Source organism: Notolabrus celidotus, chromosome 1 (genome assembly GCF_009762535.1).
Source record: "Notolabrus celidotus isolate fNotCel1 chromosome 1, fNotCel1.pri, whole genome shotgun sequence".
Lineage (NCBI taxonomy): Eukaryota > Metazoa > Chordata > Actinopteri > Labriformes > Labridae > Notolabrus > Notolabrus celidotus.
In genome coordinates this window covers 39,464,292-39,479,312 of record NC_048272.1, presented here as the reverse complement: position 1 = coordinate 39,479,312, position 15,021 = coordinate 39,464,292, and the positions used below count along the sequence as shown (strand labels likewise).

The following is a 15,021-nucleotide window of genomic DNA, read 5'->3' as shown; positions in this document are numbered from 1 at the left end:
CTCATCACAGAACTGCTATTTGCTGGTGTGGTTTGAGGGAGGGGGGGGTTAAGATTTGAATGTTATTTGTGACAACTCAGCTATCTTGTAGTGCATTGCTACTTCATGTCTATGTGTCAGCACTCCTATTAAGTGTCTTTGTGGCTTTCTGTTAAACTAAAAGGTGCACTGCTTTGCCGTAACCTTGGATTGGACTGTGTACGTTGTTAATGTGTGTTTACACGCTTGCTTAGCACTGCTTTGCTTTCCCCTTCTGTTTTCTTCTTTCTTTATTTTCTTTTCTCCCCCAGCTTCCACTTTGGCTTCCACTGTTGGCATCAGTATGTAGATCTGTGTCTGTGTGCAAACTGTGGAACATCATACCAACACTTACAATCTTAGAGCGCTCTGAAACACACTTAGAAGTTTGATTTAGGGTTTATTGTTGGTATATGTTTTACAAAAATGATTTAGGTAGAGGATGCATGCCTTAACTTAGAAATGTGGACAGATGTGGATGTTAGAGACCCGCCTAAATCACCAGGTTCTTAGACTGAAATAGTGGGATCCATTTTTTTTTTTGCCATTGCAGAATTAAACGGCTCCAAACAATCATCCTCTCTGCAAATAATTGACCTTGTCTGCTGTGTGCCCTTATCATCAGCGGAGAGCACACTGATGCCTCCTCTTGTTAGAAAAAATGTCAGCTCCTTCTTGGATGAAGTTTGTGGTTTGCTTTGGAAAAGCTATGATAATGAGTTAAGTAATTATAAATTCATTTTAGTTTCGGCTCATTAGTGACAGTAAACCACTAGTGACTTTCATCCCAGCACCAGCAGACTCAGTACAAGTTGACCAGCTCAATCTGGGGAAATAAATGATGCTTCAGGAAGCAGAGCCAAAGAGAGCATCATACATGGCGCACATTAGATCTGCTTCCTTTGAATAATGTGCAAAAAAAAGAGAAAAAACTCATAAAGGCAAGAAATTAAGATCACTACACCCCACTCTGTAGAAATGTAATGTATTCAGCATGCTGTATCACTATAGACATGTAGTTTTCTTACTGTGTACAGGTAGTTGTCTTAGTTACTAAATCTAGATTGTAGATAAAGATAGTGTGCTAACAGTAGAGCATAGTGAGCTAGCAAAGCTTTATCCCAGTTGATAACCAACAGGTCTGTCTTTCTCTCCAGGCAGGTCAGCTTCCCCCTCACCTCCAAGCACTGCAAAGTCCCCTGTGACCAAACCCACTCGCCTCACTATAGGTAGAGCTGAAGCACATTCTAACACAACCAGCATTAAACCACAGAGACTACGACACCGGGAAATCAATCTGGACTTTATGCAATCCAATAAATATGTTTGTTTTGTCAGAATATTGTAGTAGATGATGTGATGGCCGGTGGACTCACTTTGCTTTTCTGTTTGTTTGAAGTCCATTGATAACCAGAACAAAGATACATAACATCTCTGTATTCTGAAGGCTTATTTCAAACTGCCAACTAACAGCTCCATTTTATTGTTTGTTATCTTTTTTGAAAAGACGGTTTTAATTTCTCTACGGCACCACAGGGAGATCATGGATACTAGATCTATATCCTGAGCCATGGAGCTGTTGAGTGCAGTCACTTGAAGGGGACAAATATGTCTAATTGTCAGTGATTGATTTGTTGGGCCCCGGTCCTCCCTGTACACACCAGTGTATTGACCCAACAGTCACCTGACATTTCCATGTAATCTTCAACTGGGTAAACAGCAGCACCGCTCTGGTTGTCCAGTGAGCAGGAACATCCTCCTGGGCTTACCCTGCTAGTGAGAGCTCACACTGGAAGGGTGATATTTACAGGACACTGAGATAAGTGGATAAGTGGAAGCTGTTGAAAGCTCCTATATCAGAATATGTTTTGGCTTCTCCTTATAAAAAGCTACCTGACTTTGAAGGGGCGTCTTCCTGGGCATCAGCTCCCTGCTGGGTGAGCAGCTGCTTCTTGCAGCATTTAATAGCAAGCTGAGGAGTGCTGTGACAAAACACGGCAGCCCGCCTCAGGATATTTTTAGTCCAGGGGCCTTTGTCAGTCAAAGTCATTGTGCAGTTCCAATGACTGGAATTACCATAGTTGCAGACTAATCCATCAACATTAGTCAGAGAGTGTCATTTGCAGTGGTTGGGATGGGCAGCACAGACGCAGGTGTCCTTGTGTGCTGAGTTATCACCTGAGTAAATAATGCACCTGAGCGGGAGACACAGCAGAAGATTTGCATGTTTGCCGTGGGGAAATGAAGTGGATTGGGCTTTTTTGACTACCCCAGACAGCTGCTATCAAAGCATTCTTCCCACATACTAATAATGCACATCATCCACTACATTCTTTTTCCCTCTTTGGGTGTCAGAAGGTCAGATTAGATTTCTGAGGCTGATGAAGTGTGATATTTGCACCTGCTTTCATAGGAAATGACAACGATAATAATTGCATTATTGAAGTATTCATAACTGAATACATCAGAGGTAGACTCTAGTCAGGGATGAAGCCAACTAAAAACTAGTCCACTATTCCAGTAATGTTTTTGCTGGGTGATTGTGGGCTGTGGCGGTCCTTGTAGTGATGCACATTTCTCCCTGTTGGCTGCATGCCTCTGTTTAACATGATGAGATAAATTGCCTTTAGTTGCAGCAGCTTTTGAACAAACTTTGCAGCGGAGCGTGGATTCTTTGAGGTCTGATGCCATAAAACTGAACCACTTCCAAACGACTGACGAGTGTGCCTTTTTTGAGCAGACTCTTTATTTACACTGGCAGCCACGCTGTTGTCGTATATGTTTCTGTATGAAGTAAACAAAACATGGAGAGGGTATGAACTTCAGGAGCTCGAGGGGAGCAGCAGAGGACGTTTAAGATAAAAATCTGAACTAAAAAAATCATCCTAAACCACAAATACAAATTAATCCCCAACATGGATTTACCTCCCAGCTCTATGTCTTTGGTATGTCAAAAGAGTTGAATAATAATCCATGGGATATTCAAAGTGAATCACATTCGATGGAAAATCTCCCCAAGATCTGTGTAGATATCTCTGGCATTGTAGACTTCATCTGTGATTCCATTTTCATATCCACATTACTTCTTTTATTTTTGAGGGATCAACTCAGAGTCCCCACCTTTGTCAAGTCATGCCTCTTAGATGAGTTGTTGGTAAACAGAGGAGCGTGCTGCATCTTTTACAGAAGTTGATGAGCAACATCGTTCGTGGTAGTGCTGGGCGATATTGAAAATGATGTTATCACGATAAAATAGTTCATATCAGTCGATACCGATAATTATCACGATAAATATCAAAACATTATTTCATTTAAATGTAAAGTCAGATTTTTGCTCCTGAGTGAAAGTTGAAGAAACCAGACAGTTTGTTAGTTTGTATCTGGATTTAGTTTTCTGATAAACTCCTTGAATCCATCATTTCTGACGGTGCTAACAGGAAGCAGGTCTTTAATGTGAGATGAGATTTTTGTGAAGTTTTAGTTTGTAGATTCTTATTTTTCTCAGGTTGAGCTCTTTTCCATAATTTGATTTAAATTTACAACAAATATGTATAAAATTGTGTTCTATGTATCAGTTTATAGAGTATTGTTTTGAGTTGTGTTCTCCCCTTTAAAGCTAGGGTTGGTAGTCTCGGAAAACCAGCATGAATTTGAATGTAGCATTTCCTCATGACTCCGTCTAACCCCTCCCCTCCTCCCTCGGAGCTCCTCCAAAATGACGCCCCCCCGCTCACATGCACGAGCGCCGCTGATTCTCGACCATATGATCGTGACTGATTCAAAACCGGTCCTCACCAAAACATTATCATAGTGAAAGTTAAAAACACAAACAAACATGGCTGCTGTTAGTACTCACAACTATCATGCTAGCATTATCCAGTTGTACTGGTGACACGATATCAGGAGAAAAGTTATAACACATATATAATACTGTAACAGCTCTACTGTTTGTTAAATGTGTTCAGTGTAGATGTTCTTAATTCCTACAGTGTTGACGGTCAGTGAAGGCATCAGGAGAGGTGTAGAGTGTGCGAGTGGGAGAGAGGAGAGACAAGAGGAGAAGTTCTTCACTCATTCAAACATTGATTGTTGCTTTGTTGGTTGTCGTGATCACGGCCGACAGTGACCGGTTATTAAAACTCAACATGTTCACGAATCGGCTCGTCATCACTACAGCGTCCGGACGGACGCTACAATAAATCTATATTTTCTGTAGGACTTACTGAACGTCATTAATTATTCTGCTTGTTGGTGAGAGCTTTTTAGACTCTGATCCGGACTACAGTCCTGAGCAAAGCACCTCATCAGGTCAGAGGGGACAGGCCCGAGGACAAGCGAGAGGGGCAGTAAATAGAGTCAGGGGAAGCAGAGGCAGGAGACGGGGACTCGGAGGAGTGCACGCCGGGGAAATGTACGCGCAGGAGGAGGGCAGAACGGCAGGACGGGATTTGATTGGTTTAAAATTTGGGGAGCCAAAAAAAACGGTGATTGGTTGGTGTTTTCCCAGGTTTACTCCGGCTGTAGATAGCAGCTTTTTTTCACTCTTTTTTAGGAACACATCATGTATTGATTACCATCAGGACATAAAGATCATTTTAACCAGTATAACAAAAAGTGTATCTAAATCCGATTACCAACCCCAGCTTTAAGATTACTAAGGGTTATAGGCAGAGTAATGTTGTTTCCCACAGTGCAGTGAATGCATCACGGTTATTCAGTGTTCAGTTGTCCTACGGTCACGTTGGACATTAAACGTGTTAGAAATGCACAGCAGAAGTTGTCTCTATTCTCTTCCTTTACCCACATCCTGAAAGTATATATAATGAAGTGTATGAAGTTAATGTTAACTCAGAGTCGACACAGTGTCCGACTAACGACTCTGCTTTGAGCTGCTAGGTTTTGAGGTTCCTTCAGTTTCCTTGTCGCTAGTTTCATCTCTGTTTACATATTGCTACAAAATGCCTTTAAGCCCCGCCTACCTCTCATCCTGCGACACGATTGGCTGTTCAATGCCGGCTTCTTCATTTGACTATTGTTGGGTGGCAACTAGCGCTTAAGGCTCATTAGCGCCCCCTCCCTTATTAGTGGCTGGGGGGTGTAATTACATTTTTATCAAATTTTCATCGAACATTTTTTGTATTTATATCAAGAAAAATGACATCACAATAATTATAGTTATCAAATTATCGCCCAGCACTACTTCGTGGTGCGAAAACGCAGCTCAAACTTCAACGCTGGTTTGATATGTGTGTCCTTTAATAACCCATCCTTCATTTCACACTTCATCCTCATCCTGTCTCATTTCTCCATCAGTCCCAGTATTGTTGAATGTTAGCTCAGCTTTGAGTGACAGCTTTGCAAATTCCAGCTGCATATCTGGAAGAGAGCATGCTGTGTTTTATATTGCATCTAGGAAAAAAGCACAAGCTGGTATAAATCTCTTTCTTATCGTTAGAGTGATTTTAATTAGATTTTGTGGGTTCGGATCATAGATCATTAGACCATTCATGTCATATCTTCTCTAGATCCATTAGTTGTGTGTTCTTCTGACTACTAACCCATCCTAATCATTCATCCCTGCACAGGTGAGGCTGTCTGGAACATATCAGATGCCTTGCACGACTCTAAGACTTTCCACAACATTGAACCGCCTGAACCACGGACTGAGTACACAGTGCGACTGATTGCAAACAGCTGGGTTGATAATTCTAGTATATTTGAAGATGTTATCACAACTGGGTCTACAGGTGAGGGGGGAAACCAGAACTGTTTACATGGAATCATTAAAAATCAGAATGCAAGCAAACTAATTGGCTTCTTTTTGAACATAGTGCAGGTGCACTCTGCATGTCCTTGAGTGATGACTCAAGCAGCAGTGTGTGGTCCTCCGTGATGTTACTATTTAAGCCGAGCAGGCTCGCTGAGAGGAATTACATTTGTACAGCGTTCCTCACTTGATTAATTAGACAAGCAGGATTAGCTGTTTAATATTAATATTGGGACGCACCCATCAGCTGCCTTGCCACCTTCCGCCTTTGCATCAGATAGGCTTTGTCGATGTAAACATTCAATCAGTGTCCCAATGAAAAGGCCAAGGTGTGTCAAAGTCGCCTGGTTTTGTTCTCCTCAGGTCTGGCCAGCACACACGAAGGAATATCCACCCAGGGCTGGTTCATCGGCCTGATGTGTGCCATCGCCTTCCTCACACTCATTGTGTTGATCGCCTGCTTTGTCAACAGAAATAAAGGAGGGAAATACTCTGGTAGGCGCTCGCCAACAATCACACACACATCACTTTGCTTAACTACTGCATGCTGATCTGAGCATCATTGTATTTCCATTGCTCTGTGACACACTATTAGTCCTTTTAAAGATTTCAGAAATAGCCTTTGTAAGCCACAAAATCATTATCCTGCAAGTGTTTTCTTAAAAATGACTTGTGCATTGAAAAAAACAGACATTTGCATTTCAACTGTGTGTCCAGCATTTGAATGCTGCATTATTTAGGCACGCATTATTTTCCCAGCAGCAATCTAAGCAAAGTGCAGCCCACAGCCAGACAAAATGCAAATGCTGTACATGGGGTGGCTGAGCAGGTAATGATGACATAAGCTCTGTGGTATGTCGATGTTATTCCTCCTGTTGGGGACAAGAGAGTCCTTATCAGCTTTATTATTCACAGCTAATGGCCATCAGGTTGTCGTCTGGGCAGCGATCATTTCACTTGTCAGCAGAAAAAAGAGCAAGATACAGCTCTGTCCTTTGTTTTCTCATTAAATTCCAATTACAACCCGCCACTCCAACATCTGCCAGAGCCTCATGCTTTTTTTTTTTGCTTTTTTTTTTTCATACCATCACAAAGAACTGCACATTGACTTTGCTGCTGTTTATAGCATTATACAAGTCCCATTTATTAATTTGACATTTTGCTATCTTTCATAAGCATCTGCTGACCTTCTGTTAAAGGAACAATGCACTGAGTCAGGAACTGAGCCTTGAACCATACAACGTAACAGTCAGGGGCCACCGTGTTCTTGATTGGCGGCCACCCCTTGTGGAAATCACTGATGTCTTCTCTCTATTTTGTGAGCAGTTAAAGAAAAAGAAGACCTTCACCCAGACGTGGAGTCCCAGGGTATGAATGACGACACATTTTGTGAATACAGGTAAGCCTTATACTGGAAGTGTTATTTCACCACCTCTCTGCAATTGGCATGCAACGGTGTGTGAGCTGCTTTTCTGCTAGCAATCATCTTCATCCTCTTCTCTATGTTATTCTCTCTGCATTTCTCCTCTCACTGAAAAGACAACCCAGCTTGCACGAGGCTCACATGGAGCCTTCTGTTCAAGACATTTGATGGACTGAGTAACTGGAAAATATGTGGTAAACAACGTTTGCTGTTGACACCTCATTGTTGTGGGAGTGGTAGTTTCACTTTAGAGAGTTTTTTCCCATAGAAACAGTTTGTGTTTATGTTGGTGGTTAGCTTTGCACCATGAAGAGTTGCAAAGCTGTTCAGATACTTTTTTCTGTCTGTCCTGATGGAGTTGAACACAAACTGTCCAGCACACGCCAGGGGGCTAAAATGATCTGTGTGATCAGCTCATCACTGGGGCAGTAATATCTGGACACATGTCATTAATGCTTTTGTTGTTCATAACAGTCCACTGCAACATGGTCTGAGTGTGATTCGGTCAGAATGATCTGCACAACACAACAAATGCTAATGTGAGAAGTTACCAGTGGCATAGTGTGAACAGATTTGTGCAATACTTAATATTAAGTTGACCACCGAGGAAAATCCATGTCTTAGTTTCTGATTTAGGTTTTTACAAAGTGCAGCTAGTTAAAATATAATAAAAAGTGGTTTACTAGTTGCATGTTTTTAAATTTTAATGTGAACATACCTTCAGCAGACAGTTAGCTTAGCTTAGCATAAAAGGTGCATTTCGACTAAGAGTTCCGGAGTCTTTTAGCCCCCAGAACTACATTACCTGGAACTCAAAGGTTCCTGTGCCCCCATTGTTGTCTGCGTTTCGACCACAGGCTGAAGAGCCGGGTAGATTGTGTAGATCAGGCCAGTGACATATGGAGGAAAAAAATAAAAGTAAATGCACTACACCACCAGACCAGTAGAGGGCAGTAAAACAAAGACGAATGCCGTTCATCACAGATGACACCATAGAAGCAGGCGGACAGGCAGGTATCATTATGAGCAACACAACAGTTAGCCTGTTAGCATGAAGAGACTCAGCTGGCGCTGTTTTAGATGGTGCTATATTTCATCACAGATGGATTCACTGAATCAACACGTGAGAGGAGATAAGCGCGAGGAGCAAAGACGTTTCAACACGGCTTTAAAATCCTTTTGAACTCAAAAAGCCGTGGCAGAGATCGGCCGGTGTTTTGGTTTAAACCGCGACCCTGTTAACTAGAGACTCTCAGCAGGATGCATCCCTCATAAACGTCTTTAGACGATCATTAAATATCTGATGAGGATATTTTGAAATCTTAATAAAAACTAAACTAGTTTGCATTCCCAGGAACTCCCTCTGTGTTTCAACAGCTGTGTAAACTCCACAAACACTGACACGCTCAGCTGAAGGTCTCCAGTTTACAGGGTCACTTTTAAAACCGTAACACCGGGAGAGACGTATGGTGGGCTGAGAGAAGACATACTGTTACAAGCTGCTAAATCAAGAGAATCACAGCTTCTTCTTTTGAAAAGTACACACACATACAAAAAATATAGAACAAATAAAAACTAATGAAAGGAAGAGAAATCAAGTGAATCACAGATGTGTGTGATGTTATTGTGGACGGCGGGTGGAATGAACACACTGCAGTTAATCTACCAATGAGACACGTTCAGCATTGCAGGCCCTGCCCCCCGAACGTCCCGGAACCTATGAAAAGTACTACCCCCCTAGCAGGGGCTTTTTAGGGGAGAGACTATCTACCCCTGAACTAAATTTAGACCCCGGTACCACTTGTGGAAACGCACATAGTTCTGAGGTACAGTCCCTAGTTCCGGGGTAAAGCTCCTCCGGTTGAAAAACGCCTGGAAAGACTGGAAAAGAGGGAAACCTTTTTTTGACTAGATTCTCTGGTTGCATCTCAGATCTGAGCTGTATCCATGCACCATGCAATTGTATATTTTCCTTGCATATTAGTCTCTCCTATCAGATGTTAATGGAGAGATGCAAGGAAATGAAATGAGGAAGAAAAAACCCAATAAAATATGGTTTAAGAGACAAGCGATGTTTCCTCTCCTCAGGAAATGTCATGTGAAGAGATATCCTGAGGGAAGGATATCACCTGATAACCACTGGAACAGCTGTCAGTCAGCTTTAGAAGCTGTTTGTGTGACAGTTATTTTTCTATACAACCTATAGTCTGTTTATTTTGTGTCCTACTTAGAACCATCCAGACCATGTCTACCATTTGTAGGTACTGATCATCTTGTTGTGAACCCTTATGTCATTTAAACAAGACACTTTATTGATGTCGCAGGATCACTGACAATTGTCTGTTAGGTCTAAAGGTTTATGGGAAACAGATTATCGTTAATGCTTATTAAAATGGAATGCTCATCAATTATTAGCATAATATGTACATTTGTTGAATAAAGTCTTTGTTGATAGACATACATCTATTCTCCCACACTTTAACTCTCTCTCTTTAACCCTGTAAAGCCTGAACCATCACATAATTGTCAGAAAATTCTAATTCTTTGAAAATGGAGTGTGTTAGACCTTCTGACAAAAAAAAAAAAGGAATGTATGGCAATTTTCATGTATGAGTTTGAATTTGTATCATATTTGATACATCAGGTATTTTGGTGCAAATGTATTGCTCAAAGTTTCTTATTTTTTTAACAAACTAAAACATTTAAAAACAACAGTTTTATCCTATCAAACTTTGAGTTTCCTTCAAATTTTCCCCAAAGTAATTTCAAACATAGAAATTATTTTTTTTACATATTGCACGACAACGTCATACATATTCTGTATCTGATACACAGCAAAAAAAAAAAAAAACTAGTTTATTGTATATTTCTTCTCTGAATTGTTCAGTTTTTAGTGGAATTCAATGATTAAAGACAATTATTTACTAGGGAGCCATGGCAACATTCAACCAGTCATCAATCATCATGATACAGCAGGTTGAATATATAAAAAAAAAATACAATATACATTATAAATATCTCAATTTCTACTCTAAATATACTCAATTATGTCATTTAAACATGTTCTTAAATAATAAAAATACCAGCTGTTTTTAAATGAAGTAATGAAATATGAATTAGTTTTACATTGCATCAATCCAGTAAATACAATTTGAAAGTTTTTTTCATTCAAATTTTTTCAAAATTGTATAAAATATCTCTGAAAAACCTCGAGTGGGTCTCTGATCCACAGCTGATATTTTGGATGTCTCAAGTGGCGTCCTTCTGGTGCATGAATTACTCACACCTGGTGGAATATCCGTGCACTGCATGTATCTGATTGTTTACATCAGGTTTATTTGGAAAAAAATATATCACACTGATGATGTAGAGGTCTCAAAAACTGATGTATCAACTATGATATGCTTGGCAGATGAAAAGAACAGCTGATTCTGAAAAAGGAAATATCTCTATTAAGCTCATGTTGTGAGATTATGCGATGAATCATTTGTGATGGTGAATCAAAATACAAAACTCAGGAGTCATTGTTAATACTTTGTTTGCTTTCTCATATCAAATACATTTTATATCCATGTTATCACTTCTGATCTGTTTCAGGACACCCTTTAGTGTCTGTTCTAAAGTCTGTCTTTTCTCCTTTATCAAGATTCATTGAAGTTTGATTTCCTGGAGCGTTTAATCCTTAAGTACAGTGTGTAGATATTTAGTCATACACTACCAGTCCAAAGTTTGGACACACCTTCTCATTCATTGGTTTTTATTTATTTTGATTATTTTCAACATTGTAGATTAATACTGAAGACATCAAAACTATGAAATAATCTGGTTTAGCCATAATCTGGATTACAACAGTAGTCAAATAGGGCTATCCATTGTGTACTAACCCTACCTCTGAACAACACAACTGATGGTCTCAAACACATAAAGAAGGCAAGTCATTCTACAAATGAACTCTTGACAAGGCTCATGTTAATTAGAAACCATTCCAGGAGACCACTTCATGAAGCAGACTGAGAGAATACCAAGAGTGTGCAAAGCTGTCATGAAGGAAAAAGGGGGCTACTTTACAGAATCTAAAATATAAAACATATTCTGCTTTGTTTAACACTTTTTTATTCATTCAATAATTCCATATATGTTCTTTCATAGTTTTGATGTATTTGGTATTAATCTACAGTGTTTACAATAATTAAAAGAAAAGCCTTGAATGAGAAGGTGTGTCCAAACTTTCAATTCAATTCAGAAAACTTTATTTGTCCCCGGGGGGCAATTTAAGGCACGTATGAGCAGCATTGAATACAAAAAAACAGACACTTAAATTGTAAGGATTGTAAAAAAGAAAGAAAAAAGTTACACAAAAAAACACACATTTTACAGGCGACAGTATACCCTTTGACTGGTAGTGTGTCTAGCTGTCATGTTCTAACTCGAAATGCTCCCTCAATCCTCCCTCTCGTTGATGAAACACCTCATGCAGTCATGTCTATACTATGTATGATCCTCTATTTGTCAAGATTTACTATCAAAAAACTTAATACAATGGGGCGCTGGTGGCCTAGCGGTCTAAGGGCCCGATCTACTAAAGGTTTGCGTGTATAAAAACACGCGCACAGCTGACGTACTAACTGGGAGCACCGAGGATTGCGTCTGTCAAATGAGCAAAATAGCACTCGCAAATCATTTAGCGTGTTTGCCTTCATGAATATGCAGAATACATGTAGATCATCAGAACGTGCAAAATACTGGGAGGAGGAGATGCAAATGTAATCATTTAGCACACGCAATGTGATCTATCAAACCTGAAGCAGATAGCGTGCGCTGTATTTGCGTCTATATTTAGCATGTTTGAAAGGCAGGTGCAAACTGGCACAGCGTTACGCACACATGGCTGCGGTCACTGTAAAGCTCATCATAACATCGCTTTACAACATGCCCGCAAAAGCTGGGCTTACAAGCATTACTACATGTTTTAGTTAATCAAACCAAGATAACAAAATAATAATAATAAAACAACACAAATTCAAAGCAGTTCAGCACCACGGATAGCGACCGCATCATTCTGACACCCACTTTAACTTTTTCATATAATGAGAGCACAGTAGGTCACTGTATCAACAGATATAAAGTTTAGTCAAATTGGCACAGCGGCTCACATGTTCACATCCAAACAAAAAATCAATATGAGCTAGGCCTACTCACCACTGTTTGGACGAGCCTTAAGCTCAGCGGACTTGTCCACGATGCACTGTATGTCCATTTTCTTTGATCTGTCATTCTCAATAGATAACATGACATGTCCACTCAGTCTCTCCTGTCCCATCGTGCTCATCAAGGGGTTTTTAGTTAGTTTTAACTTGGAGAATGAGCGCTCACTGAGCTGCGCCAGGCAGCTCTGCGTAACTCCTCACCTCGTGCTTGCAGCAGTGTGTTGGGGTGAATTGACTCAAACATGTTCCCAGTTCCATTTAAGCTGGTGAATCTTTGGGACAGTTGCTGGATGATGATATCAGGCATTAAAAACGTTCACCCGAAAGTTGCTCCCTGGGACAGTGAGGCGACTGTCTTCATCCAAGTGACGGCTAACTTTTCTAGAGCAAGACTAGCAGACTTAGCCTCATCAAATCGCTCTCTAAACTCCATCAAAACACTGATTGCATTTTGGAGTAGAGTAGATGCGTTTATTTCATCGGCAGATCTTCTGTTTTTTCTCACATCATTCACCTTTTCACAGATGGCCTCCCAAATCGCGTTTCTAACGCTGAGATGTCTCTGCTGGAGTTCACCGATGTGTTTATTTCCCTCCTCCACTAAAACCTCCAACTCCATGTCTTCAAACTTCATTTATCGTTTAAGACCACTCTGTTCTCTCAAACTCTCCATGGTGACAGCCGATGGCACACGCAAAATCCTCATTAAAATAGGGCGGTCTGCACCACTTTTGCACTCGTTATCATTTGCGCACGCAGTCTTAGTAGATCACCCGCAACACGCCCAGAAATAACACGTGCAAAATGATTATTTGCACACGCAAATTAGCGCTCGTTATTTGGGATCTTAGTAGATCAGGCCCTAAGCGCCCCACATACAGAGGCAACGGTCCTCGTTGCAGAGGTCGCCGGTTCGACTCCCCACCATTTGCTGCATGTCTTCCCCCAATCTTTAATCCCCACATTTCCTGTCTCTCTTCAGCTGACTTCTCAAAGAAATGCACAAAATACCCAAAAATTTAACCAAAAAATTAAAATGAGTTGACACAATCAATCCAAAAATAACAAAAAAACATACTAGTGTGTCCATGCTGTGCTACAGCAGATACATGTCATCCTCCTGATGTACAGTTTATATAAAAGGCTTATTCTAAGTTGACAAAAACAAAATTATTTTTATATTCAGGTAATTATTAATAGTTACTAATTAATTGTATTATTCAAACAAACTTGTGGATATTATGTTATATGTCTACCAAGTCTGTTCTGCTTAATTCTACTTAATACTGCACACTACACTGCATATAAGGGCTATTCACTTTGTGGGCGTGTCCATAGGTTGAATGACTCTTGTTGGGGCTAATCTTGTGTATCCTCACTTCATATCAGATTACCCTCCTCTCTCCTCGATCGTCGCTCCTCATAGTAAAGGTTTAATTTCAACCGAGGATCGAGGAGAGAGGAATAATCATCAGGAACCATTTAGACTACAGGAAGTGATGTCCTCTTTGTGTTTGGGTGTGTGTGAATTGGTTAAATAGCATGTAACGTAAAGTGCTTTATGTAGTTGGAAGATGATAAAGGCACTATGCAAATGCAGTCCATTTACCATTTGGTCAGCCTTTGATAAATGCTGGTCACAGAGGCTCATTGTAGAGGCAGTGATAGTTTGAGCTTGCACCCCCTCCTCTCCAAATAAGCCACAGAGTGAAGTCACGGGTGAAATGAGGTGATTTTAAATCCACTGTGCCTCTCTTGCAGTGACAATGACGAGAAGCCACTGAAGGGCAGCCAACACTCGCTGAGCAAAGAGATCAAAGCAGGGGACAGCGGGGACAGCCTGGTGGACTATGGCGACGAGGATGTTCAGTTCAACGAGGACGGCTCCTTTATCGGAGAGTACGCGGGGCAAAAGGAGAAGAGAGCATCTGCTGAGATCAAAGCCACCACTCAGACCTCGGCATGAGGAGTGGCCCTGCCATCCATCGCCCTCCTGACACTGTTCTCACGTGCTGAGAGGAACAAGTGAAAAAAGGAAACAGACATTATCCAACCAAGCACAGGGTTTTGTGTCAAATGTAATGCGTCATTGCCAACTGCGTACTGCCACCCACATTTTGTAAAGCTCTTTTTTTGTCAAGTTGCTACAGAATGACCGTTACTAAATACTGTGTAAATATAGTGTATATTGTATGTGTGCAGTGTCTTTTTAAAAAAAACAATATCATGACTGAAAAAAGTTTAGAGGGCTTGGATTTTCTTTCTTTGGCCGCAGTAGAGTTTGTACAAGTGTTTCACTGTCCATTGCACATCATTATACAGCTTTGCCTCTGAAGTTATCTTGTAGCAGACCACCAGTGTTGGGCAAGTTACTCAGGAAGTGTAAGAAGTTACTTTATGCTCATTGCTCTGTTGAAAATGAACAATATTTTGTCACCTATTATTTAATACTTCTGTTTTGCTGTTGCTGAACCCCCTCCCAAACCTCACCTGATCTCTGCATCTTTTACTGAGACCACTCAAAATAACGGCAGCACCTCCAGTTGAAGGTTACAGGCTGTCTTCTTCTTCTTCTTCTTCTTCCTTCCTCACCCTCCATCCTTGGT

General features: G+C 40.7%; 1 protein-coding gene across 1 annotated transcript in view; it reads left to right on the top strand.

Moving 5' to 3' along the window:
• Positions 1-14,601, top strand: part of chl1b (cell adhesion molecule L1-like b) — a 106,133-nt gene extending 91,532 nt beyond the window's left edge. The window contains exons 24-28 of the mRNA XM_034695760.1: positions 1,176-1,247; positions 5,604-5,765; positions 6,149-6,280; positions 7,112-7,184; positions 14,177-14,601. Of these exons, the coding sequence (XP_034551651.1) occupies positions 1,176-1,247; positions 5,604-5,765; positions 6,149-6,280; positions 7,112-7,184; positions 14,177-14,381 (644 nt within the window). The 3' untranslated portion in view covers positions 14,382-14,601. The remainder of the gene's footprint in view (positions 1-1,175; positions 1,248-5,603; positions 5,766-6,148; positions 6,281-7,111; positions 7,185-14,176) is intronic.
• Positions 14,602-15,021: the final 420 nt, after the last annotated feature.